Source organism: Ostrea edulis, chromosome 2, assembly GCF_947568905.1.
Source record: "Ostrea edulis chromosome 2, xbOstEdul1.1, whole genome shotgun sequence".
NCBI classification, from domain to species: domain Eukaryota; kingdom Metazoa; phylum Mollusca; class Bivalvia; order Ostreida; family Ostreidae; genus Ostrea; species Ostrea edulis.
In genome coordinates, this window is record NC_079165.1 from 64923660 (window position 1) to 64945082 (window position 21423).

General features: G+C 34.2%; 1 protein-coding gene and 1 non-coding gene across 2 annotated transcripts in view; both read right to left on the minus strand.

The window, feature by feature from the left end:
- The window catches only part of LOC130052307 (uncharacterized), a 46462-nt gene extending 25040 nt beyond the window's left edge, over positions 1–21422 (minus strand). The window contains exons 1-20 of the mRNA XM_056156785.1: positions 21322–21422; positions 21058–21185; positions 17871–17928; positions 17257–17325; positions 17008–17147; positions 15081–15288; positions 13980–14069; positions 13820–13864; positions 13501–13612; positions 13123–13303; positions 12653–12713; positions 12382–12424; positions 11969–12097; positions 11326–11381; positions 11046–11195; positions 9860–10045; positions 9632–9751; positions 9402–9465; positions 4611–4679; positions 718–914 (exon numbers count right to left, since the gene is read on the minus strand). Of these exons, the coding sequence (XP_056012760.1) occupies positions 718–914; positions 4611–4679; positions 9402–9465; positions 9632–9751; positions 9860–10045; positions 11046–11195; positions 11326–11381; positions 11969–12097; positions 12382–12424; positions 12653–12713; positions 13123–13303; positions 13501–13612; positions 13820–13864; positions 13980–14069; positions 15081–15288; positions 17008–17147; positions 17257–17325; positions 17871–17928; positions 21058–21185; positions 21322–21330 (2115 nt within the window). The 5' untranslated portion in view covers positions 21331–21422. The remainder of the gene's footprint in view (positions 1–717; positions 915–4610; positions 4680–9401; positions 9466–9631; positions 9752–9859; positions 10046–11045; positions 11196–11325; positions 11382–11968; positions 12098–12381; positions 12425–12652; positions 12714–13122; positions 13304–13500; positions 13613–13819; positions 13865–13979; positions 14070–15080; positions 15289–17007; positions 17148–17256; positions 17326–17870; positions 17929–21057; positions 21186–21321) is intronic.
- Trnat-ggu (transfer RNA threonine (anticodon GGU)) lies at positions 19419–19492 on the minus strand. The gene has a single exon. It is a non-coding gene; the product is annotated as a tRNA-Thr (tRNA).
- Position 21423: the final 1 nt, after the last annotated feature.

Genomic DNA, 21423 nt, shown 5'->3' on the forward strand with positions numbered 1-21423 from the left:
CGAACCCTGGCCCCATGAATCACTAGTCAGGTGCCCTACCAACTGAGCTAACTGGCTACCGATGATCGATCACACCAGAAGATATCAACCCAGGATCTTAATCCCCTGACAGGCATTTTCACCTGTCATTTCAAGGGGCTGGTCTACGGCACCAAAATGTAACAGGAAGAGAGAAAATGCAACGGACCAGATCGGGATTCGAACCCAGGTCCCCTGAATCTCTAGTCAGGTGCTCTACCAACTGAGCTAACTGGCCACTGGTGATCGAACCCGGCTGACCGTTACAATAACTACATACACCTAGTATCAGTTCTCTTGATGACTGAGAGTAAAGACAGAGACTTTTTACACTATTATTGGATGCTTTGGCCCCGTCCCTAAGACCTTCCTTCTCTAAGATACCCAATGATGCTCTACACCAAACATAGTGAAAATTAGATTAGCAGTTTTAGAAATGTTTGTGAACAGCCATCGTCGGATACCCACAGCTGATCTCGTCTTCTACTCAGCGAGTCGAACACGAGATCAGCCATGGGTATCCGACAATGGTGAACAACTAACAACACTAGACAGTAATACACCACAATAACCCAAGAGTGACAGGCAATCTTATAGAGGATATTGTTACTGCATTATCTCCAGAATCTCCAATTATCAACCCCACATAAAACACTATGGTTGCTAACAAATGAAACTCAACATGACTACTGTTTTGACCTGTTTGAGTGGGTTTCCTGACATGGACCCACTGATGTCAGCTACAATCAGGAGGTGAGTTACACTAGTCTTCACTTCCTCATGCTGCAAGTCTGGCAGATCGACAGTGACCTTAGCCAGCTGTTCTTGACTGGTTCTTCTGTAATTTGGTTCCTTTTCCAGGTCCTTGTCCTGTTGCTGTTTTTCATCATGAAGCTCTGTAATTTTGTTTTAAAGAGTTTTATCAACATAATCAATAATCACTCAACATCATGTACAGGAAACAAAAGCATTCAGAGAGACAGAGACTACAAACCTCTGCCAAGTACCACTAATGTTCTGTGAAACATGAAAAAGTCACCCAGCCAAAGACTGATCACAGCTGCTGTTGCTTGAATTGCATGTTCAACATATGAGCTATCTCATGCATTCATTAGCAACTGTCCTCATCAGCTCTTGCTAGTGTGAAAATCTTGAAGAAATCTGAATGCAGTCTAAGAGTTTATGCAATATTTAATTCACATATAAAGACACAGAGGTTTGAAATATAACCTTCATCATGCTCCCTGGCTGATGTAAAAAAGGACCTACTGTTGAAATACCACCATAGTATTTGCCAGCAATAATTTCTACATGTAATAAAATGAAAAAATACTGTAATGTAGCAAGATACTAGATTATTGAGTAATGTTAGTACATCTACATTTTTCTCATTTTTAGTTAATTGCAACATTTCTATCAATAACATTTTGAAATTCTAACAATGAATACCATGATATGCATTAGATCAATTCTTAAACCAGACTAAGCCATCTTAATGGGAATAATACATATCCCACTCGATCCCCAGGACACACCCATCACAGCATACACCCCACTCCCCAGGGCACACCCATCACAGCATACATCTGAAAAATCATCCCAAGACGTTTCACGTGTGCAATGTATGGCGCGAATACACTTTCTTAGTCTGAGTCACAGAAGCACAAAATATAGGTCAGATGCATCTTTCAGACTATATGTCAGCTGGATAAGTCTTTGGAAAGAAGTAGGTACAGTTTATAAAGTCATCTGGCCCAAAATATCGATGAATTCACTTGGAGCTCAAACCCTGGCATTCAAATAAGGAATAGATTAGCAAACCCAAAATTCGCTCAGTTTGATCAGCAAAATGATTTGTGTCATATGACGAGAGCTTGAAGTTGGCATAAAATTGCAAAAATGCCATTTTCAATGAAAATATCCATAAATTCGGGTGGTTTTCCTTTCAGAAAACATACAGCGCATGCATCGAGCAAATTCATATTCAAACATGTTTTTCATCTTAAAATAATACACAATATATATCATTTTCATTTTGCTCGACAAATGCGCACATCTTTTCCTGAGCAATAAACTGTATGACATTTGACAGTTTTCAGGCTTATTTTGAGAAAAAGGCGGGAAATGTCTTATTTATGATGTCATAATGCTATCCATTTAGGAATATCATTCTGATTTTGTTGACATATAGTATACCTGGCATATATTTTACTTTCTTAAAATGCTGTTTAAGGTTAATTCCAGACATATTTTATAGAGAGAAAATTTTTGGGCCTTTTTATGTATACAATCGTACCTTGTTCTTTGTCAGATGGGCACATTTAAATTGTGTTCCACTTGCCAAAAGATGAAAAAAGACTTAAACCAGTATTCCCATCCCACAACTTTGTTGCAAGGGGGAGGGGGTCAATGTATGTACATGTAATCATCACTACATGAGATCAGGCTTATCGTAATTCACCTTTGAATTAGAACGCTTTGGCCGATATAGTATTGCGTTGTGTGACGACACAATTGAATCTGTTTGTAATACAATTGCGAAATGCAACTGAAACTCTCATTGGTCCATATGTATAAGTCCGCCCAAATTCCCTTATACGGGAGTAGTCAGCATTTCAAAATATGACGGCCAGATGATAGATGGAAAAAAAAAACTTCAAAGGAAGAAATAGAAAAAGTTGTATTCTTGTGTTGTTGTCTCATAAATTTAATATAAAAAAAATTCCTAACATATTTTCCTACTATACTAACATACCTTCAAATATTTACTAAAGCCCCATACAACCCAAAAACTTGATCACAGCTTTTGATGATTTCGTTTGTAGACGTAGCCATGTTAGGTAGCCAGTCAATTCGAATCCCGATTCATTTCCATACTGGCACAATAGCGTCTAGATGTGTACTAATACCCCACAAATATTTTAGCTAAATAGTTTAAATAATATACCACGTACTCCAGTCCTATTAAATGATAATTATTCAAATAGCTAAACTCACGGCGATGCGGCTTTCATTAGTCAAGGGCAGCCGTGCCGGCCGATCTCCATCTAATGAGCTTATGTAGCATTGCATTTTCGTTAATCAAGAGCTTATTTTACCTTTACAAAAACTGGTACAAAAAATGTTTTAATTTCTATTAATTGATCGTGTTGATAATAAATGAAGAGCGAATACATAACTTACAACCAATTTTATGAATAGATACCAATAGCAAGAGTTCGAATTGACCGGCTACCTAACATGGCTACGTCAACAAATGAAATCATTTGAAGCTGCAAGTTTTCGGGTCGTGTGTGGCTTTAATGAATATTTGAAGGTATGTTTGGACACAAGTATATAGTAGGAAAATATGTTAAGATTTTTTTATATTGGGTTTATGAGACAGCAACACAAGAATACACTGATATCAGGCCTCAACCGTCCGCAGCTTTTTGTGACCAGTAAACGGAATTCAGGTTTTCGTAAGAGGTGGATCTTTTTAGAGAGCTACAGTTCTCCAGCTACACTGAATCCACTCGAGAAAGTGGGCGGGCTGTAATCGGCCAATGAAAACTCTTGTATTACATCAAACATGTCATTCAAATTGTTCGATCGTCTCATTCAATTGTGTCGTCACACATCGCAATACTATATCGGGTAAAGCGTTCTAATTCAAAGGTGAATTGCGATAATTAATTATATTCAATGTCTTTGTTTATCTGCATGTGCAACTTGAAGTTCTAACATTTCAGTGGACAACACTTTTGGAAATTTTAAATATTAGTTGCTTTTGTATTAAGTCCAGAATTCTGAAATGCTGAACACTGAGCAAGTGTGTTGTTTCTGATTCTATGCTGCCATTACTGGTATCAGCATTTAGACTGAGACGATTCTCATAATAGTTACATTTTGAGTATACATGTACAGCTACTGCTAATTTGAAATAGTTGTTAGGATTTTGACAAATATTGCACCAGCCGAAGAGAGTACACTAATTATCAAATCCCTAACTACTATTTTGACAAAATATGCTAAATATATAACATTATTATAATTATTGTGCTGACTGTCCATATTTTTTTTCAAAAATAGATCAATATTTAAACAAAAGGCGATCACTCTAAATGCGCTTCCAATGTCGAGTGATGCAGATATTTCAAGTGCAGTATTGATTAGTTTGTTATATTCTAGTCTACTGAGTATAACCAATTCAAAATGGATGATCACTCATCATTTTTTGTGTTAATCAAATATCTGCATAAAATTTCTTTATAACAGTTATACATGTATTTGTTAGTGGTAAACTTTGGCCGATATATATGATTCATTCACGATTTAAATAGAGCTTTGGTGGCATAAATGGATAGCGTGTTTGCTCAAGCAAGTGCACTGCCTCAGATTCGAACACGCTTATGAGCACATATTTTTCTCAATAAATGGAATTCTATAGTGACTGTGAAAAGTTTGAACACAAGAAAGTATTTCAAAACGTTAGACAAAAGAAATAGTGACTGTGTATGTATATCCGTGCTCTATGTGAAAATAGTAGGGCACCAAACACATGGGAAGATTTTAACTAACAGGAGTATAATGGTTATAACTATTATAGTTACCAGATTCTGTTTTCTTCTCAGACTCAATGTAGTCTATTGCAACATGTGCTTGCAGCTTCTCCATTTCTACTTTGTCTATGAAATGAAAATAAACAGTCTTATAATATATAGCATCTTACATGTAATAATAAAAGATACATATTAAAATACATTATTTGATTATAATTTACATATTCTCTGTCGGTTTTTTTTTTTAATACATACCGTTGCTTCGTATGGTGCACTTGTTATTGACAATAAATTCCTGCTTTTCATAGGTTTGACTGGTAGCTTTTGTTGCCGAGTCCGTTGTTAATTTCCATCCCGTATTTAAGCTCTAGTCATTTACATCTTCCTTGGTACTTTTTATCCACACGTAACGGTAACTTAGTAAGCTTATTTTGTCATGACAAAATTAGGCATTCATCTCTAGCGCGTAATGCTTCTGAACAAGACTGAGTATTGTGCTTGTTATACAAATTTCGTCATTCGTGTGTTTACAGCAGTGTTTCATCATCCCTGCTGCCTGCTATTGCACGGTTGTTACAAACAACCATGTTTACGGAATATCGAGTCCGATCTAAATTTAATTTTTTTAAAAAAAAGGGGGGGGGGGGTTATTCCAAATCAGGGCCCTTTTGAGCCACAGGCCCTCGACGTATTGAATATATATATATATATATATATATATATATATATATATCTAAAAATTTAAAAAATTCTTCTAAACAAACTAATTCACTGAATAGTTTGTTTAAAGAGAGACATTTTTTTTCTTACTATATTATTATTATTATTTTCTTATTATAAATCAGGGGCGGATCCAAGAACTGCGGTTACGGGGGGCGCCACTTTATGAGGCAGGGGGCCTGGATTTACATATTTTATAGGGCTTGAAATATGTCTCCTATTTAGTCATTTTTACTATTTTCTATCATTTTTTTTTTATAAGGTGAAATTAACAAAATGACGCAGATTTTAAGGGTTTTTGGAAGAAAAAATAAGTTCTCCCAATAAAGTAATTAAAAAAATCAAAAGATTTTGTCATTTATTTCTCCGGATGTGGAAGAAATTATTGCTTATTTGCTTCGTTTAGTACATTTTTCTAAACAAGATGCCACGATTTACCTTAAATTTGAAAATGTTACGGGGAGCGCACGCCCCCCCCCCCCCCCCCCCCTGTAAGTATTAAAAACGTCGAGAGCCAGTGTTTTGAGCACATAAAATGAATGATTATAAAACAATGCATACAAATACAACTTACTGCATGTATTTACATATACAATGTGATTTTTGGAGAGAGAGAGAGAGAGAGAGAGAGAGAGAGAGAGAGAGAGAGAGAGAGAACTCGGATAAAGAACACTGGGAATTTTTTAATTATTACAAGAATGTAAACTGTTTGATTACATTGTTTATTGATGAAAGTGCTGCAGATGTAAATCAAACTAGCGAGTTTTCAGCCATTTATAACCTGTTTTATTTATTTTATTGGAGGAAAAGGATCTACTAGTAATTAATTAATGTAAAGAACTCAAAGTTCCGTGATAATTCATATCTACCAGAATTATTCGTAAAAATTGTTTATTTTGGACATATGAACATTTAGCTTCTTGACAAATTACGATGTTTGGCAGATCACAATTATTTACAGTGTATATACATGTATTTGTATAAATAGAGATGAAAGTAGAAATTAAAGAGCGCGGAGAACCTGCATGTCTTCTGGTAAAAATAAAACGGTTATAAATGGATGAAAATTTGATAGTTTGATTATATTTGAACTATTATCAATAATTAATAAAGTCAAACAATTTACACACTTGCAATAGTTAAAAATCCCCATGGTTCTCTACGGTTCTTTGGCGTTCTCTGTTTAGTAGGACAGGTGCTTGGGTTCAGGACCCCGCCCCCTCCCCCTGAATAACATACATGCGTTGATTTGATTACCTTCACTGGGTATCATAATATCCAGTGGGAATATATTTTTTAAAAGGGCTTATTTTGAGTTATGAATTTTGGGATATGCAAGACTTTGTTGACGTGCTTCAGGAAACTTGTTAACAAAAAAAAAAAAAAAAAAAAAAAAAAAAAAAAAAAAAAAATATTCCAAATTAGGGCCCCAGCGGAAATTACACCCATATGTGATTCAAGTGACAGGCCACAATAGGAGATCAAAGCTGTATATGGGAATCCTCTATAAACATCTTCTCAAGAAACACCAGGGCCATGATTAGTCATATTGATATGCATATGCTCTTCAAGTAGTGTTTAATTCAGGCGACCCAGAAGTAAAGCAGGGCCAACAAAGTCTGATATGGGAATATACAGGAAATCAAAGTCTGATATGGGAATATACAGGAAATCAAAGTCTGCTATGGGAATATACAGGAAATCAAAGTCTGATATGGGAATATACAGGAAATCAAAGTCTGATATGACAGGAAATTAAAGCAGGATCTTTTGAAGATTAGTAGGATCACACTAAATCATATGAAAATTTAATGCAAATGTTCCCAAGTTGTGTTGACTCAAATTTTGTTTATGTCACCCATGACTAAAGCCAGGGGTGGGGTGTATTGTTTTTGTCTCATAAAATGTCCGAAACTTGAACCTTGAACGTTTGAATGGCGAGTGATAGGGCGCTCATATTTTGTATTCCTTGTGACAAGACCTTCTTTTCTGACCTTGTGACTTTAACCTTTGAGTTTGACCTACTTTTAAGAAAACCTAGCTAATCTAGGAAATATTTCCTGAACAATTCAATGTACCTGGCCTTAGAGTATGACTCAAATTTTAAATCTTTATTCAAAACTTAACCTTGCTCATAACTTTTGAATGGTGAGTGATATACATCTGTATATTTCCATTCCTTGTGACAAGACTTTTCTAATGGCATTAAATTTGTTGACCTTGCAACCTTGACATTCGATTTTGGCCTACTTTAAAGCTGTATGGTCTGAATTACAATATTTTTTTCCATCTCCAAAAAATGCTATTAAATCATCACACGTATGTAGTTATGAGGCTGTATGGCATATCATACATTATTTCACCTGTTTTAACCCAAATTATTTGATTTTAAATCGATGTTTACAAATAACCGAGTCACTCTGCCATTTCAAGTGACAGTCACGTGACCAGTTCAAACTTTCAAAACATCGGTGGTCTTATCTGTGTAAAGCTGTGTATTTTGTTACAACAGTACTGTGCCATAAGTTTAATAGAAATAAAAATATCAAATACCTCGTAGTTATTCGTTGTTTTACACTCTTTCAGCCTTAAAACTAGACAGTTGGGTATGAGTTAATACATCATGTTGTGATTCCCCTGACGCGCGTGGGTCTATTTATAGACGTCTATTATGGGATGATTTATATATGTACCACACTATATTTACTTTCTAAATAATATTCTCACTATTTTCTTTTACATGCCGATGTTTTCAAGCATGTAATTAAGGGAAAGTTAATAACTTTATAAAGTAATTAATCTGCTTTAAAGTAATTATGTACAAAAATAATACATGAAGATCAGGTCATATAGTTTTAAAGAAACATAAACCTGTGCAATATACTCTGAACAGCATACTTTTCATTAAGCACCAAGATCGTTCATGAAGTATACTAGCATGAGGCACACAGTTCATACCCTCGTGTACTTTCGAATATGAAATTCATTCTTTAAATGTTTTTTTCCTATTAACTCTTATGTAAAAGCTTTGGCACTAATTCAAACTTTACCTTGGTCTAAACAGCCCTCTAGGGATCAATGCGTCTACTCATGAATTATGTACAAACATAAATACAACATAAATTGTGCAAAAATGATTTATCATAATTTCTGCAAGCATTTCAATAGTGTGTCTCTAATTTTTGTCCGCACAATTTCTTCTCCATTACAAATGATGTGGGTGGAATCTCCCTCCACTTGAATCAAGGTGTCATCATTGGGCTGAAACAAAATAAATAGATGCATAAGAATACAAAGACACCTCTGAAGAACACACAGTACACAGGAAGAGATGCCCATAAATAAAATATTTTCATAATAAATTTCTTCATCATTCCTGTTGTCGAATTTTGACTCTTTTCATGTACACAGAAAACAAAAGAATCACAAATATTGGAATCTTCAAATACACTAAAAAGACAATATGGCTTGGACCTAATTTGACCCACAAAAATTACTTTAAAACTTTTTAAAGCAAAGCTGTTACAGTATAACTTTATTTCTGACACATGTTATCTTTTATTGGTAGTCACTTCTTAAATGTAAGATTTGTCCAAAATGTTTTAAATTTTGATAAAAAAAAAAAAGTTTCCTTTCCACAAAGAACAACTTTGTGAACAAGATTCAACCTATTACTACATCTATTTCTGAATGACACTTCATCGTAGATTCCAAGATATTTCTCATGTTCATGAAATCATTCTAGTATGTTTTTGAAATGAAAAACATGTAAAATGACTTTTCCATGAAATGACAGAATGTTGCAAACATTGCAGAAAAACTATGCATTATCCAATAATGTAGGTTATGCATTTTTTCTGCAATGTTTGCAACCTTCATCTCCTTTTTAACAAACCACAGAAAATCATTTTATTATTTGAATAACACCCTTGACATAATCTTGGACTTGGACACGACTCACCAAATCATGGATACGACTCACCAAATCATGGTCACGACTTACTAAATCATGGACACGACTTACTAAATCATGGACACGACTTACTAAATCTTGGACACGACTTACTAAATCATGGACACAACTTACTAAATCTCGGACACGACTTACTAAATCATGGACACGACTTACCAAATCAATGATTGATCCATCTTCTGTGTCTTCTACTTTAACATCAGTTATCCCTTGCTGTTAAGTATACAAAAAGAGTTGATTACCATAGCTGCCACAGTTACTCATGACATCAATTTACAAAATTCATAGATGAAACATCGCTATCCATATTATCCCTGATCTTTAAATGGATTAAAATGCATTAAAAATAAATGCATGTATTTCACAAAGTGTAAATTACCCTTGTAAGGGCATCAACAAAGGACTGCACATTAAGACTGCCCCAGATATAAGACTTTTGACGAATCAAGCTGCCATCTGCTCGCCTCTTCTTTCCAGACAAATGCCCATCTGGCAGCAACTTAAAATTGAATATAAAATTTGGATTTTAAAAAAAATGACACACACACACACACCAGCACAATTCATAAAAGCAGGAAATATATGTACATGTATTATAGAAAGGTACCTCCAGTGTGTACTTGTTGTCCTTGATGTTCAAGGCAGCTGTAACCATGGATACCATACAGCCTGCTTTCACTTCTACAGGGCTGATCTTCTTGGCCAGTTCTGGGGTGATTTCTACAGTTTCAAATGGTCTCTTTATAGGCAGTGTTAGAATCTCTCCTCTTTTGTAAGTTAATGGCGGTGGATCCTGTAAATCAAGGAAAAACTTTTCTGGTGATAGGCAGACATGGTACATGCTAGGAAGCAGGTAGTGTAATGCAATTGTTGGTATTCATTTCAATAACTAGAAAATTCTATTTATGACGGTTAATCAGGACTCAACTGTATGCATATTATGTTGACATTACACACACATACATACAATCATGTTAAATCTCATCAAACTCCATTGACAGGAGATACTAAATAAGTGTTTCTCTTAATACTTCATCAGCATATATATTCCTTGATACTAAATATGGAAATATGTAGGTTGAACAATCAAACTCTTATGTCAAATGATCCCCAAGTCATTTTGCTATGACCTTGACCTTTGGCTGAATGACCTCAAAATATGTCTTCCTTGACCTTCATTTACACTGACCATGAAGTCTATTGGTTGAAAAGTACTCCTTTATTATTGTACAACCTAAAAGTAAATCTTTATGTGACCTTGACCTTTATCCATGAATCTGAATATGTCTTCCTCCATTCAAATTAAAATGAGAAGTTTTGGATCTGCTACCTCTTGAGAATCGATAGTGAATCCAAAACATCTAATTTCAAATGGATTAGCCATCCTCTTACTACCATCAATTTTCATACTGAATAAGATACCACATTGTAAAAGTGTTAATGGACACATAAGGAAGAGATGGACAATAAATTACAATAAGGGTTCCTTCATCTTTGATGTGTGGATTGAATTAAAATCAATCCCTATACAGATAGTAATTCATTGATTTATTCACAAATGCTAGCATGGTGAAAGTACTCTATAACATAATTTTCTCGTCATTATTTAAGAGTTGGGCTTTTATGTATTACTATGATCTTTCGAACAATTAAAAAGTTGGTATAAGAAAAATAAGTGTTATCATATGCACAAGCAAATCTGACATTGTACAGATAACTTCTTTACATAATGTAGACAAGATCAGTATATTGAGGGTTAGGCTGGCAGGACGCTGTACAATAAACCTCCTTACGTAATCTACGACAAGATCTGTTTTGTGGGTTAGGTTGGCAGGAGGTTGAACATAGGACTCAGCCACAACAAGGTGCCCGGGCTTCAGATCTCTCATCAATTTGTTGGCTTGTGAAAAATTCAGGCTAGTGTCAATGGGACAATAGCAAACCTACAACGGCAAACAAGCATGAGAAAAACATGTGCATGTGTAAGAAACAACAATTTGCATACAACTTACAAACACATATAAGATAATCAGATATATAGCACGATGTTATACTGTTCTATAGCGGCCATACCTTCATCTGCAGTGGTTGGAAAGGTGCCAAAGCTTCTAGATAAGGGAAATCAGGCTCTGTAACATACAAGTATTGGAATCATATTTTTCAGACAAAACCTCTTATCCAAGTGAAAGAAACTGAATACAAGTACTACATTGAATACAAATACTAGATCTTGATAAAAGATATGAATACCAGGTACTGTATATAGAGTCTTATACTCGCTGCAGTTTATTTTTGGTCAGATAAATATCAATGAAATTCAAAATTTTATGAAAATAAGCATACCATACATGTAGCCATTGTGTCATGTAAAGGCAATGGCTTTGCTTATTTTCTTTTTTGCTTATTTGCTTATTTTCATAAAATTTTGAATTTCATTGATATTTATCTGTGACCAAAAATAAAAACCATGAATTGAAATTTAAAGGAAAACAGTGTTCAACTGGATATAAACATGAAAGTATCTAGGAACAATGACACTTTTTGTATAACACTTCACAATTTAATGAAATAAATAAAAAGACTGTTATGAATATTCATTTAACAATACCTGTGAAGAGAATTGTGTTGCTGGAAGGTTTTATGAATATTCATTTGACAATACCTGTGAAGAGAATTGTGTTGCTGGAAGGTTTTATGAATATTCATTTGACAATACCTGTGAAGAGAATTGTGTTGCTGGAAGATTTCCCCCACATTTCTATAAAGTGTACAACATCGCCCATCCTTAGTGAGGGATGACCAGCAAAAACAATACATGGAGATTTGAAATCATTCTGCAGGCCATCTGAAAAATCCAATGCATTTAGATATCAAAAATATAAAGGAAACTGCAAACAATTTGAAATAAATCTACTGTCATTAAGCAAAAAAATCTTCCATTTTGTCTGTGATTTAGGCAAAGTCAGAAAACTTTCAATCCCTTTGCAACAAACATGCTGCAGTGTTTATGCACTTGTTTGTACATGAGAGTGCAAATTTTGTACAGGATATTTTGTTTTACAGTCTATGTGAAAATGGCGCAAAACTGTCAAGATAATTATTAAAAGTTAATGATTGATTATGACATACCGTGTATATTTGTGTAATGTCTTAGCCTTCCAATAGACACAAGCTGAAATGATGTAATGAACATTTTAAAAATACCAACTTCATGATATCTTGGTACAGGTACAGTGTTTTTCCAATTCACAAGTACCTGACATTGTATTAACAAATGCATCATCACACAATAAGAATTAAGTAAGTGATTCACATGAAAACAGCCTTCTCAAAACTTTCGAGTTACAAATGTACTAACAGTGTATTAGAAATGAAACAGAATGTTTGCAGTATATCCTACCTCTGCATGAGGAAATGGAGGCTCTGGTAAATAAACACGGGATTGTTTGGATCCTGACAACCTAGTGGAATATCAAATTATTTCAAAAGTATAAAATCATGACTCTTATCATAAAGCAATGAACACAAAACTTCTAACAAGTTTCTGGGTCAAATGAAAATCATATAGGCATGCCCTTATTGGACACCATTGTATACTGGGTATTTTACACTTCCAAGACAATACATAAATCTTTCACAATACATGTCATTGTTTTCTCTTCATTTCAATCTACTTTTATTTGCCACATAAATACATGTACACTTTAAACAAACTTCATATAAAGAAATTATTGACATGATTATATATTCTCTGGTTCCTTAAACTTGTCTAGTTCAAATTTTCCCAAAATTCCTGTTAAGAAAATGTCTTAAAATTGAGAATCGTATAACTTCCCGATATATTTTTGTATATGATTTAACAGAGCTCACCATTCAGCATAGATATTGGAGTATGCTAATGAGCTGTCAGACACAGCAGACAGGAAATACAAAGGAATTGTGGTTAGTCCACAACTGTCAAGATGGCCACTTAAACATTCAAAAAGGTCAAAGGTCATTCCAGATGGATAACACGGCACAAGGACATTACCACCATTCTTTATGGTCACCACTAAAATGAAAGCTAATCAGTCAATAAATGAAAGCTAATCAGTCAATACTTTTCTCTCAGTGTTATTAGTCATAGTAATTTAGTGAATGGTCTTATGGTATCACATGCAATTTACATGTCTAAAATTATTTTTGCCAGATGAATTATCACTGCATGTTGTGTGGTTTTCTTCTAAATTTTGACTTGGATGCATTTACCTGTGTTTACACAGAATTCACCGATCATTTGATCTGGATTATAGCCTGGAGTTTTTGTCATAGAACTGAGGATAATTAAGTCACTCTGTCGCAAAGGTTCAGTGTCCATTGGCTGAAATAAGAAGCAAATAGTTAGATGCTGGTGTGATAAAGCAACACTTTACTTCACATCATTGTATAAATTGGATCATCTACCTCATGCCATACTTCAATATATTTTGCTACTAGTTCACAAGCTCTGATATTGTGCTTAGACAAAAAATATATTCTACATTTACCTTCTGTCAACTTTTATCATGGCAGCAGGCTGTTTGCTTACCTTAGGGTGAGTGGTCAAAGTCGATGTTCCAGAAATGTAACAGATCTGAAATGTTTCAGTATGGAATAAAGCATGCATGTATAACCCTAAACATACAATTCTTTTCATCATACTGTGTACCTATAGCTGTTAAGATAATGAGTCTATGTTGGGGTGTTACCTTTTGATATGGGGACTTGATTATCCAGTTACAACTCCCAATGCTGTATCCAGAACTACAGGCTGTTATAATCAAAGCTCCAAAGATATTCTGTAAACAAAATCAACAATTGAATAAAAATATAACAATAATTTCACCTGAAACAAGAAAGCATTTCGTTGCCTTTCTTTCATGTGTTTGTGTAAATCATTCTAACACCGTCACCTACTATGCTGGACACCTACAGTATGCAGTTTTGATTTCATAAAATAACAAAAACACCACAAGGCGAGGCATATCCTTGAGTGTCTACAAGAGTTTTCTATGAAGTCCAATAATGACGTTGACCTTTTCAAATATAACCCCAAAATCAATCGGTGTTTTCCTCTCTTGATAACAAAGCTACATGTGAAGTATCAAATCAATTGAACAAAAAATGTGACATGTAGAATGTCTACAAGCCCTCTCTGTGAAGTCCTGTAGTGAAATTGACCTTTAGACCCCAAAATCAAAAGGGTTTTTCCTCTTTTGATAGCAAAGCTATAAGTGAAGTATTAATTAAATCAATTGAGCAAAAAAATGTGGCCTCTAAAGTGTCCACAAGCTTTTTCTACAAAGTCCTGTAGTGATCATGGCCATTTGACCTCAAATTGATAGGGCTCTTCCTCTTCTGATAACAAAAATATATGAGAAGTATCAATTAAATTGAGCAGAAATGTGGCCTGTAAAAGCATCTACAAGCTCAGTGTTACACACACATTCACCCACACCCAAACGGCCCGTTACTAGATCCCCTCTTGCAATGAATTGCGAGGGGATAAATAGTTATATTTTTATAGATTTTGTCCCGTTTTTAATTTGTTGTTAACTCTCTCCTCTGTCACTGGAAACTGTGAATATGAATATGAAGGTATTTCAATACAGTGTTGAATCTATGATTTTGTTCCCCAATGAAAACATAAAAAATAAAAACTTGGATATAAAAAATTGGATATAATATGTACTTTTTTGATAACGTGCAATTTCAAGTCTCCATAATATATACATGTAAATAATGAATATCAAACAAAAGGGATACCATAAATATTTCTCATTACATAAAAAACAAACTTATTTATTTACTCTTTTCTCATTGTAACCCACAGTCTGTACTCTGGAAAGACAGGCCTGAATATCATGTCTAGTGTAGCATTCCCTCCATGCTGTTGGTCGAATTGCATCCCTAAGAAATGCAGGTAAAGATGGAAGAATTCCATCAGATTTCCACTTTGAACATTTTTTACTTCTGGGGTTCCTCTCTATATAGGTGACCAGTTCTTCCATATACTGTCTACAAAACATAACATAAATCACTGCAGCAACAACATAAACATACAGAAATAACGCATCTGTGGGAGGGACAGTATATTATGACCAGTCAACCAATTATCGCAATTCACCTTTGAATTAGAACGCTTTGGCCGATATAGTATTGCGTTGTGTGACGACACAATTGAATCTGTTTGTAATACAATTGCGAAATGCAACAGAAACTCTCATTGGTCCATATGTATAAGTCCGCCCAAATTCCCTTATACGGGAGTAGTCAGCATTTGAAAACATGACGGCCAGATGCTAGATAGAAAAAAACTTCAAAGGAAGAAAGAGAAAAAGTTGTATTCTTGTGTTGTTGTCTCATAAATTTAATATCAAAAAAATTCCTAACATATTTTCCTACTATACTTGTGTCCAAACATACCTTCAAATATTTATTAAAGCCCCATACGACCCAAAAACTCGATCACTGCTTTTGATGATTTCGTTATTAGACGTAGCCATGTTAGGTAGCCAGTCAATTCGAATCCCGGTTCATTTCCATATTAGCACAATAGCATCTAGATGTGTACTAATTAATACCCCACAAATATTTTAGCTAAATAGTTTAATGATATACCACCCCAGTCCTATTAAATGATAATTATTCAAATAGCTAAACTCACGGCTAGTCATGGGTGGCTGCGCCGGCAGGTCTCAATCTAATGGGCTTACATTTGTATGTAGCATTTTCGTTAATCAAGAGCTTATTTTACCTTTACAAAAATTGGTACAAAAAATGTTTCAATTTCTATCAATTATTCGTGTTGATAATAAATGAAGAGCGAATACATAACTTACAACCGATTTTATGCATAGATACCAATAGCAAGAGTTCGAATTGACCGGCTACCTAACATGGCTACGTTAACAAACAAAATAATTTGAAGCTGCGAGTTTTCGGGTCGTGTGTGGCTTTAATGAATATTTGAAGGTATGTTTAGACACAAGTATATAGTAGGAAAATATGTTAAGATTTTTTTATATTGAGTTTATGAGACAGCAACACAAGAATACACCGATATCAGGCCTCAACCGTCCGCAGCTTTTTGTGACCCATAAATCGAAGGTTTCTAAAAGAGGTGGATCTTCCAGCTATAATACACTGAATCCGCTCGAGAAAGTGGGCGGGCTGTAATCGGCCAATGAAAACTCTTGTTGCATTACATCAAACATGTCATTCAAATATGTTCAATCGTCTCATTCAATTGTGTCGTCACACAACGCAATACTATATTGGGTAAAACGTTCTAATTCAAAGGTGAATTGCGATCAGCAGTTTTTCCTGATTTCTTAGGTTTTTACATTGAAAGAATTTGGTTCCATTAACATCCATTTTAAAAGTCTGTTTAGTGAGACCTACAGAATCTGCTACTGAACATGAAAATGAACTTTACTACCTGCCTATTTGTAGAGTGACTGTTTAGTAAGGCCTACAGAATCCGCTACTGGACATGAAAATGAACTTCACTACCTGCCTATTTGTAGAGTGACTGTTTAGTAAGGCCTACAGAATCCGCTACTGGACATGAAAATGAACTTTACTACCTGCCTATTTGTAGAGTGACTGTTTAGTAAGGCCTACAGAATCCGCTACTGGACATGAAAATGAACTTTACTACCTGCCTATTTGTAGAGTGACTGTTTAGTAAGGCCTACAGAATCCGCTACTGGACATGAAAATGAACTTTACTACCTGCCTATTTGTAGAGTGGGTTCTGTGCAGTAGATTATTCCCTTGAACCCCGAATATTCTGTGATATAGGGCAAGGCTAGCATGGTGTTGTGATTGGACAGCAGAATAGCATCAACTTCTGACAAAGTTGTCATACCAAACTACAAAACCAACTAAAATATAAAGAGCTGCAATTGGAAGTTAGATTCAAAGAATAGTAGTCATAAATCTTTAACTTCATGTCTTAATTTCATTACATAAATGGTTTACCTCAGGGGCACATAACTCTGGTGATCCATCTACAAACACAGACCCTGCAACATCTCTCAGTTCATCTCCCTGTCAGCATGAAAGCATGGCATAGTTTGATCATGAATATTTCACTGTTACATTTAATACACTACATAGAAATCATTCCTTAGGATATCTTGTCCATCCTATTTGAAAGCAATACACATTCATCAAATACATAATGTATATATATTTAAAAAATACAGTCACTTTGTTTCAATCTGCTTATTATTGCAAAAATGTTCCAGAATATTACATACAATATACAATAAATGTAATATGGTTATTAGAAACATATCAATATTCATCAAAGCAATCCTTATTTTTTTTCTGTTACAAGATTTGTTATATTAAAAATGATTAGGTTGGTATTTCATTTTCTTCATTCTAATGCAAAAATCACATAAATTCCATTTTTCATTATCAGCCAGGGAGCAAGTAATTTACTATGCATTAGAATTCAATAAATTGATTGTCATGAACGACTGACTTTCCCCACCATGTTTTGATCCTGTCAAATTATTCTGATTTTCAAAAAAAAAAAGAGAGATATGAATGAGTAGAAAAAAGTTAAAATTTTCTAAACAACTTACTAATACTTTGTCTTTCTCTTTGTCATTGTGATTCCATTTTTTGGTAAAACTGTCTGATCTGAAAGAAATATATATTACATTCATAGTTATTATCACAATACCACTTAAAGAGAATACAGCTTCAACACCAATGGTGAACGATCACAATGATGAAACTAGTGATTGTTTTTATTAAAAACAAATGTCTCCCCAGCTCCCCAAATTGGAAGTGCTCCAAATGAAACCCCCTCCTCTTAATGTACTGCATGGTATGGAGGAGAAAGCATGAGCAGGAACATAGATATCATGAACTCCGATATGACACATAGGAAAAGTGTTCACAAACTATATTACATCCTCCACCCTTCAGATCCACTATAACTTTAAGGATAACAATTGGATCCTCCTGTCCCTACAAAATGCACATCTGCAAATGGCATTGAAGTATTGTACACAATTTTAAGTGTATTGGATAAGCCATATGGGAGGAGAAGCTTTCACAAGCTATTTTACATCCTCTACCCCTCTTAGATCTACTATAACTTTTAGGAAAATAATTGGATCCTCCTGTCCCACCAATATGCACATCATTAAATGGCAATGAAGCATTGTACAAAGTTTCAAGTCTATCTGATAAGCCATATAGGAGGAGAAGCATTCAAAAGATTTTGTGACAGACAGACGAATGGATAGAAAATACAAAAACAATATGACTCCCCCTAAAAGAAAGAGGGGAGACATAATAAACCACCAGAATTTACATGAAATACAATGTACATCATTTTAAGATTAACCATGGGATAAGAGAAGGCAACACTATTGGATCCTCCTGTCCCTACAATATGCACATCTGCAAATGGCATTGAAGTATTGTACAAAATTTCAAGTCTATTGGATAAGCCCCATCATCAGAGAAGCATTCACAAGCTATTTTAACATCCTCCACTCCTCTTAGATCCATAATAACTTTTAGGAATTAGCATACCATGTGCAATTTTCCCACCAGCAATTCTTAGATCTGTGCACATCTAACTACCCTTTTGTGTTTTACACATGACCTAGCATAATGAATTTAGTATAATGTGTCTTAATCCTATATCTACAATTGATGAACTTAATGTCAAAACTCAGACACTACTGTTTTCTTTCCAACCACCTGTGCAGAAGGTGCATACAATGTATACATTATATAAATATGGCAAACCAAAGTTAAATTAGTCAAGAATGAACTAAAAATGTTGACGTAATCCTTTTATCTGGGATAAAATCAAATAGTTTAATATGTTGCACAAGTTATTATATTTTGTCATTATAGATACATTAACCATATTAGTTTGGAAATGAAAGAATTTTGATTATTAGTACCTATACAGTAGCTTTAAGGATATTTTTCAGGAGTAGATTTGCCAATCTGTTATAAAATCATACTTATATTTATGCCACATTTGAAAATTACTACATTATATCACTGACTCTTGCAATGGCAGAATATGTCTAACATTAGAATAAAAAAAATTATGCTAATGTAGTATATATAAATGTAGTATATATAGGAGAGGAGAAAATCTTTGGCTGGACTGGGAATCGACCCCAGGATCCCTGCATTACCAATCAGGTGCTCTAACCACTGAGCTATCCAGGCCAACATCCACGGTCCGTATAGCCCTAATTACTAAACTAATATTGTATATATTCTGCCAGTGCAAGATCAGCATACAATACAGTTGGGCCCCGAGTATTGTGGGCTTCCTCACGATATGATGTGTACTAGTATCATGATACAAACATGCAATGCGATGTATATCACAATAAAACTTTCATGTCTTCGATTAATCTCAGCAAGATTCGTTGAGGCTGGATATTTGGATTGACACCTCTTTCAGAAGAGGTGTCAGTCCAAATATCCAGCCTCGATGAATCTCACTGAGATTGGTCTTCAATAACTTAAGACCTCTTAGAGTTTTGTTGTTTATTGAAGTGGTAATATTATTTCCAAAATGACAATCATGTGATCTACAGCACTTAAATGTAGTTCATTAGCTGTGTAAAAGTATCCGGCTCGTCGATTAACCCAAAAACACCCAAAAATAACCAAGAACACCCAAAAATACAATGAAAAAACCCCAAAACACAATTTAAAATAAAATATTGGTTAAAACTATGTTATTTACGCAGAAAACTGAACAATTTCGCCGTATATTATTTGAAATGGTATCAATATACAATACATAAATGAGTTATTTTAAGATCGATAACTTGGTTAATTTTCCCTGCTCATCGGAGTCACATGACATATAAATGTATATTTTATATTTAAATAAAATCTAAAAAAAAAAAAAAAAAAAAAAAAAAAAAAAAAAAAGGAAGAAAAAAAATCTGATTTTAACTGATATTTAAAAAATAAATAAATGAAAATTCATATTTAATCAATGATCGATATTACAGGCTAAATTATTACATCAAAGGAAAGCAGTTAAACTTTAATTACTGGAGACCATTGCAAAGCAGATATGAGTAGATTGTAAAATTAACATAATTCGAAAGTAAAGAAGACTCATGATTGTGCAATCGGCGGCATCAAATAATTTACTGTTTTGATCATTTAATGAAATATTCATATTGTTTGTTTTACACCAAATGGTATTGGTTAAATTATTTATTGGTTAAAATTTTTACTAAAAAATTCAATTTTTCTTTAATATATGAACGATATTGGTTGTTTACTGTGCTGTTCTATGATATTTTTGGGTGTTTTGGGGTATTCTTGGGTGTTTTTGGGTAAATCTATGTTCCCAAAGTATCAGATGAAATTTTTTAGAATAAGAGTTAAATTATACATTTTTAAACTTCTGCCACATGCACTCATATAATCATTCCAGATTAATGACAGATATGACCTACAACTGTATCACAATATCATATTGCCGATAAAATATGTGTAACATACAGACTTGCAAGCAGTACGATCATTGTATTGTCATATTGTTACAACTCTAAAATACACTACTGTAAATTCTTTGCAGAACTGTCCATTCTGAATTATTAATTACAAATTAATTGACAACTTATTTCTCTCAGCTAGGTTTGATTGCTATGAACCATAAAGCTCCGTTGGTAGAGCACCTGACCAGAGATTTAGGGTGTCCAGATTTGATTCCCAGTCTGGTCTGCAGTTCTAGATCATCCAGATATTCTTTTATAGACTTACTTTGGTACCACAGATAATGGAAGGAACTTCAGAATCTGAGCAACGTCTAGTGCGCAGTCCAACATCAAAGTGACACCTTTGAAATGAAGGATGAAGCATGGTTTGCTTGGATTACCCGACAGACATGACTGCAATGAAGAAAATAAAAATGAGCAAAAATGCACGTTACATATCTGCAGATTTACATTTAGTTATTCTCCTAGTTCATTAGCTGAAATGTTATTCTATATAATCATACGAATATAGACTATTGTTGGTAAATACCAGCTTCATGCTTATTTTTTCTTTAATAATTTAACTCAGTCTCAACGATCATTTCCCATGGACGCAGACATATTGAAACCGAATCTTTAATACGTTTCAATC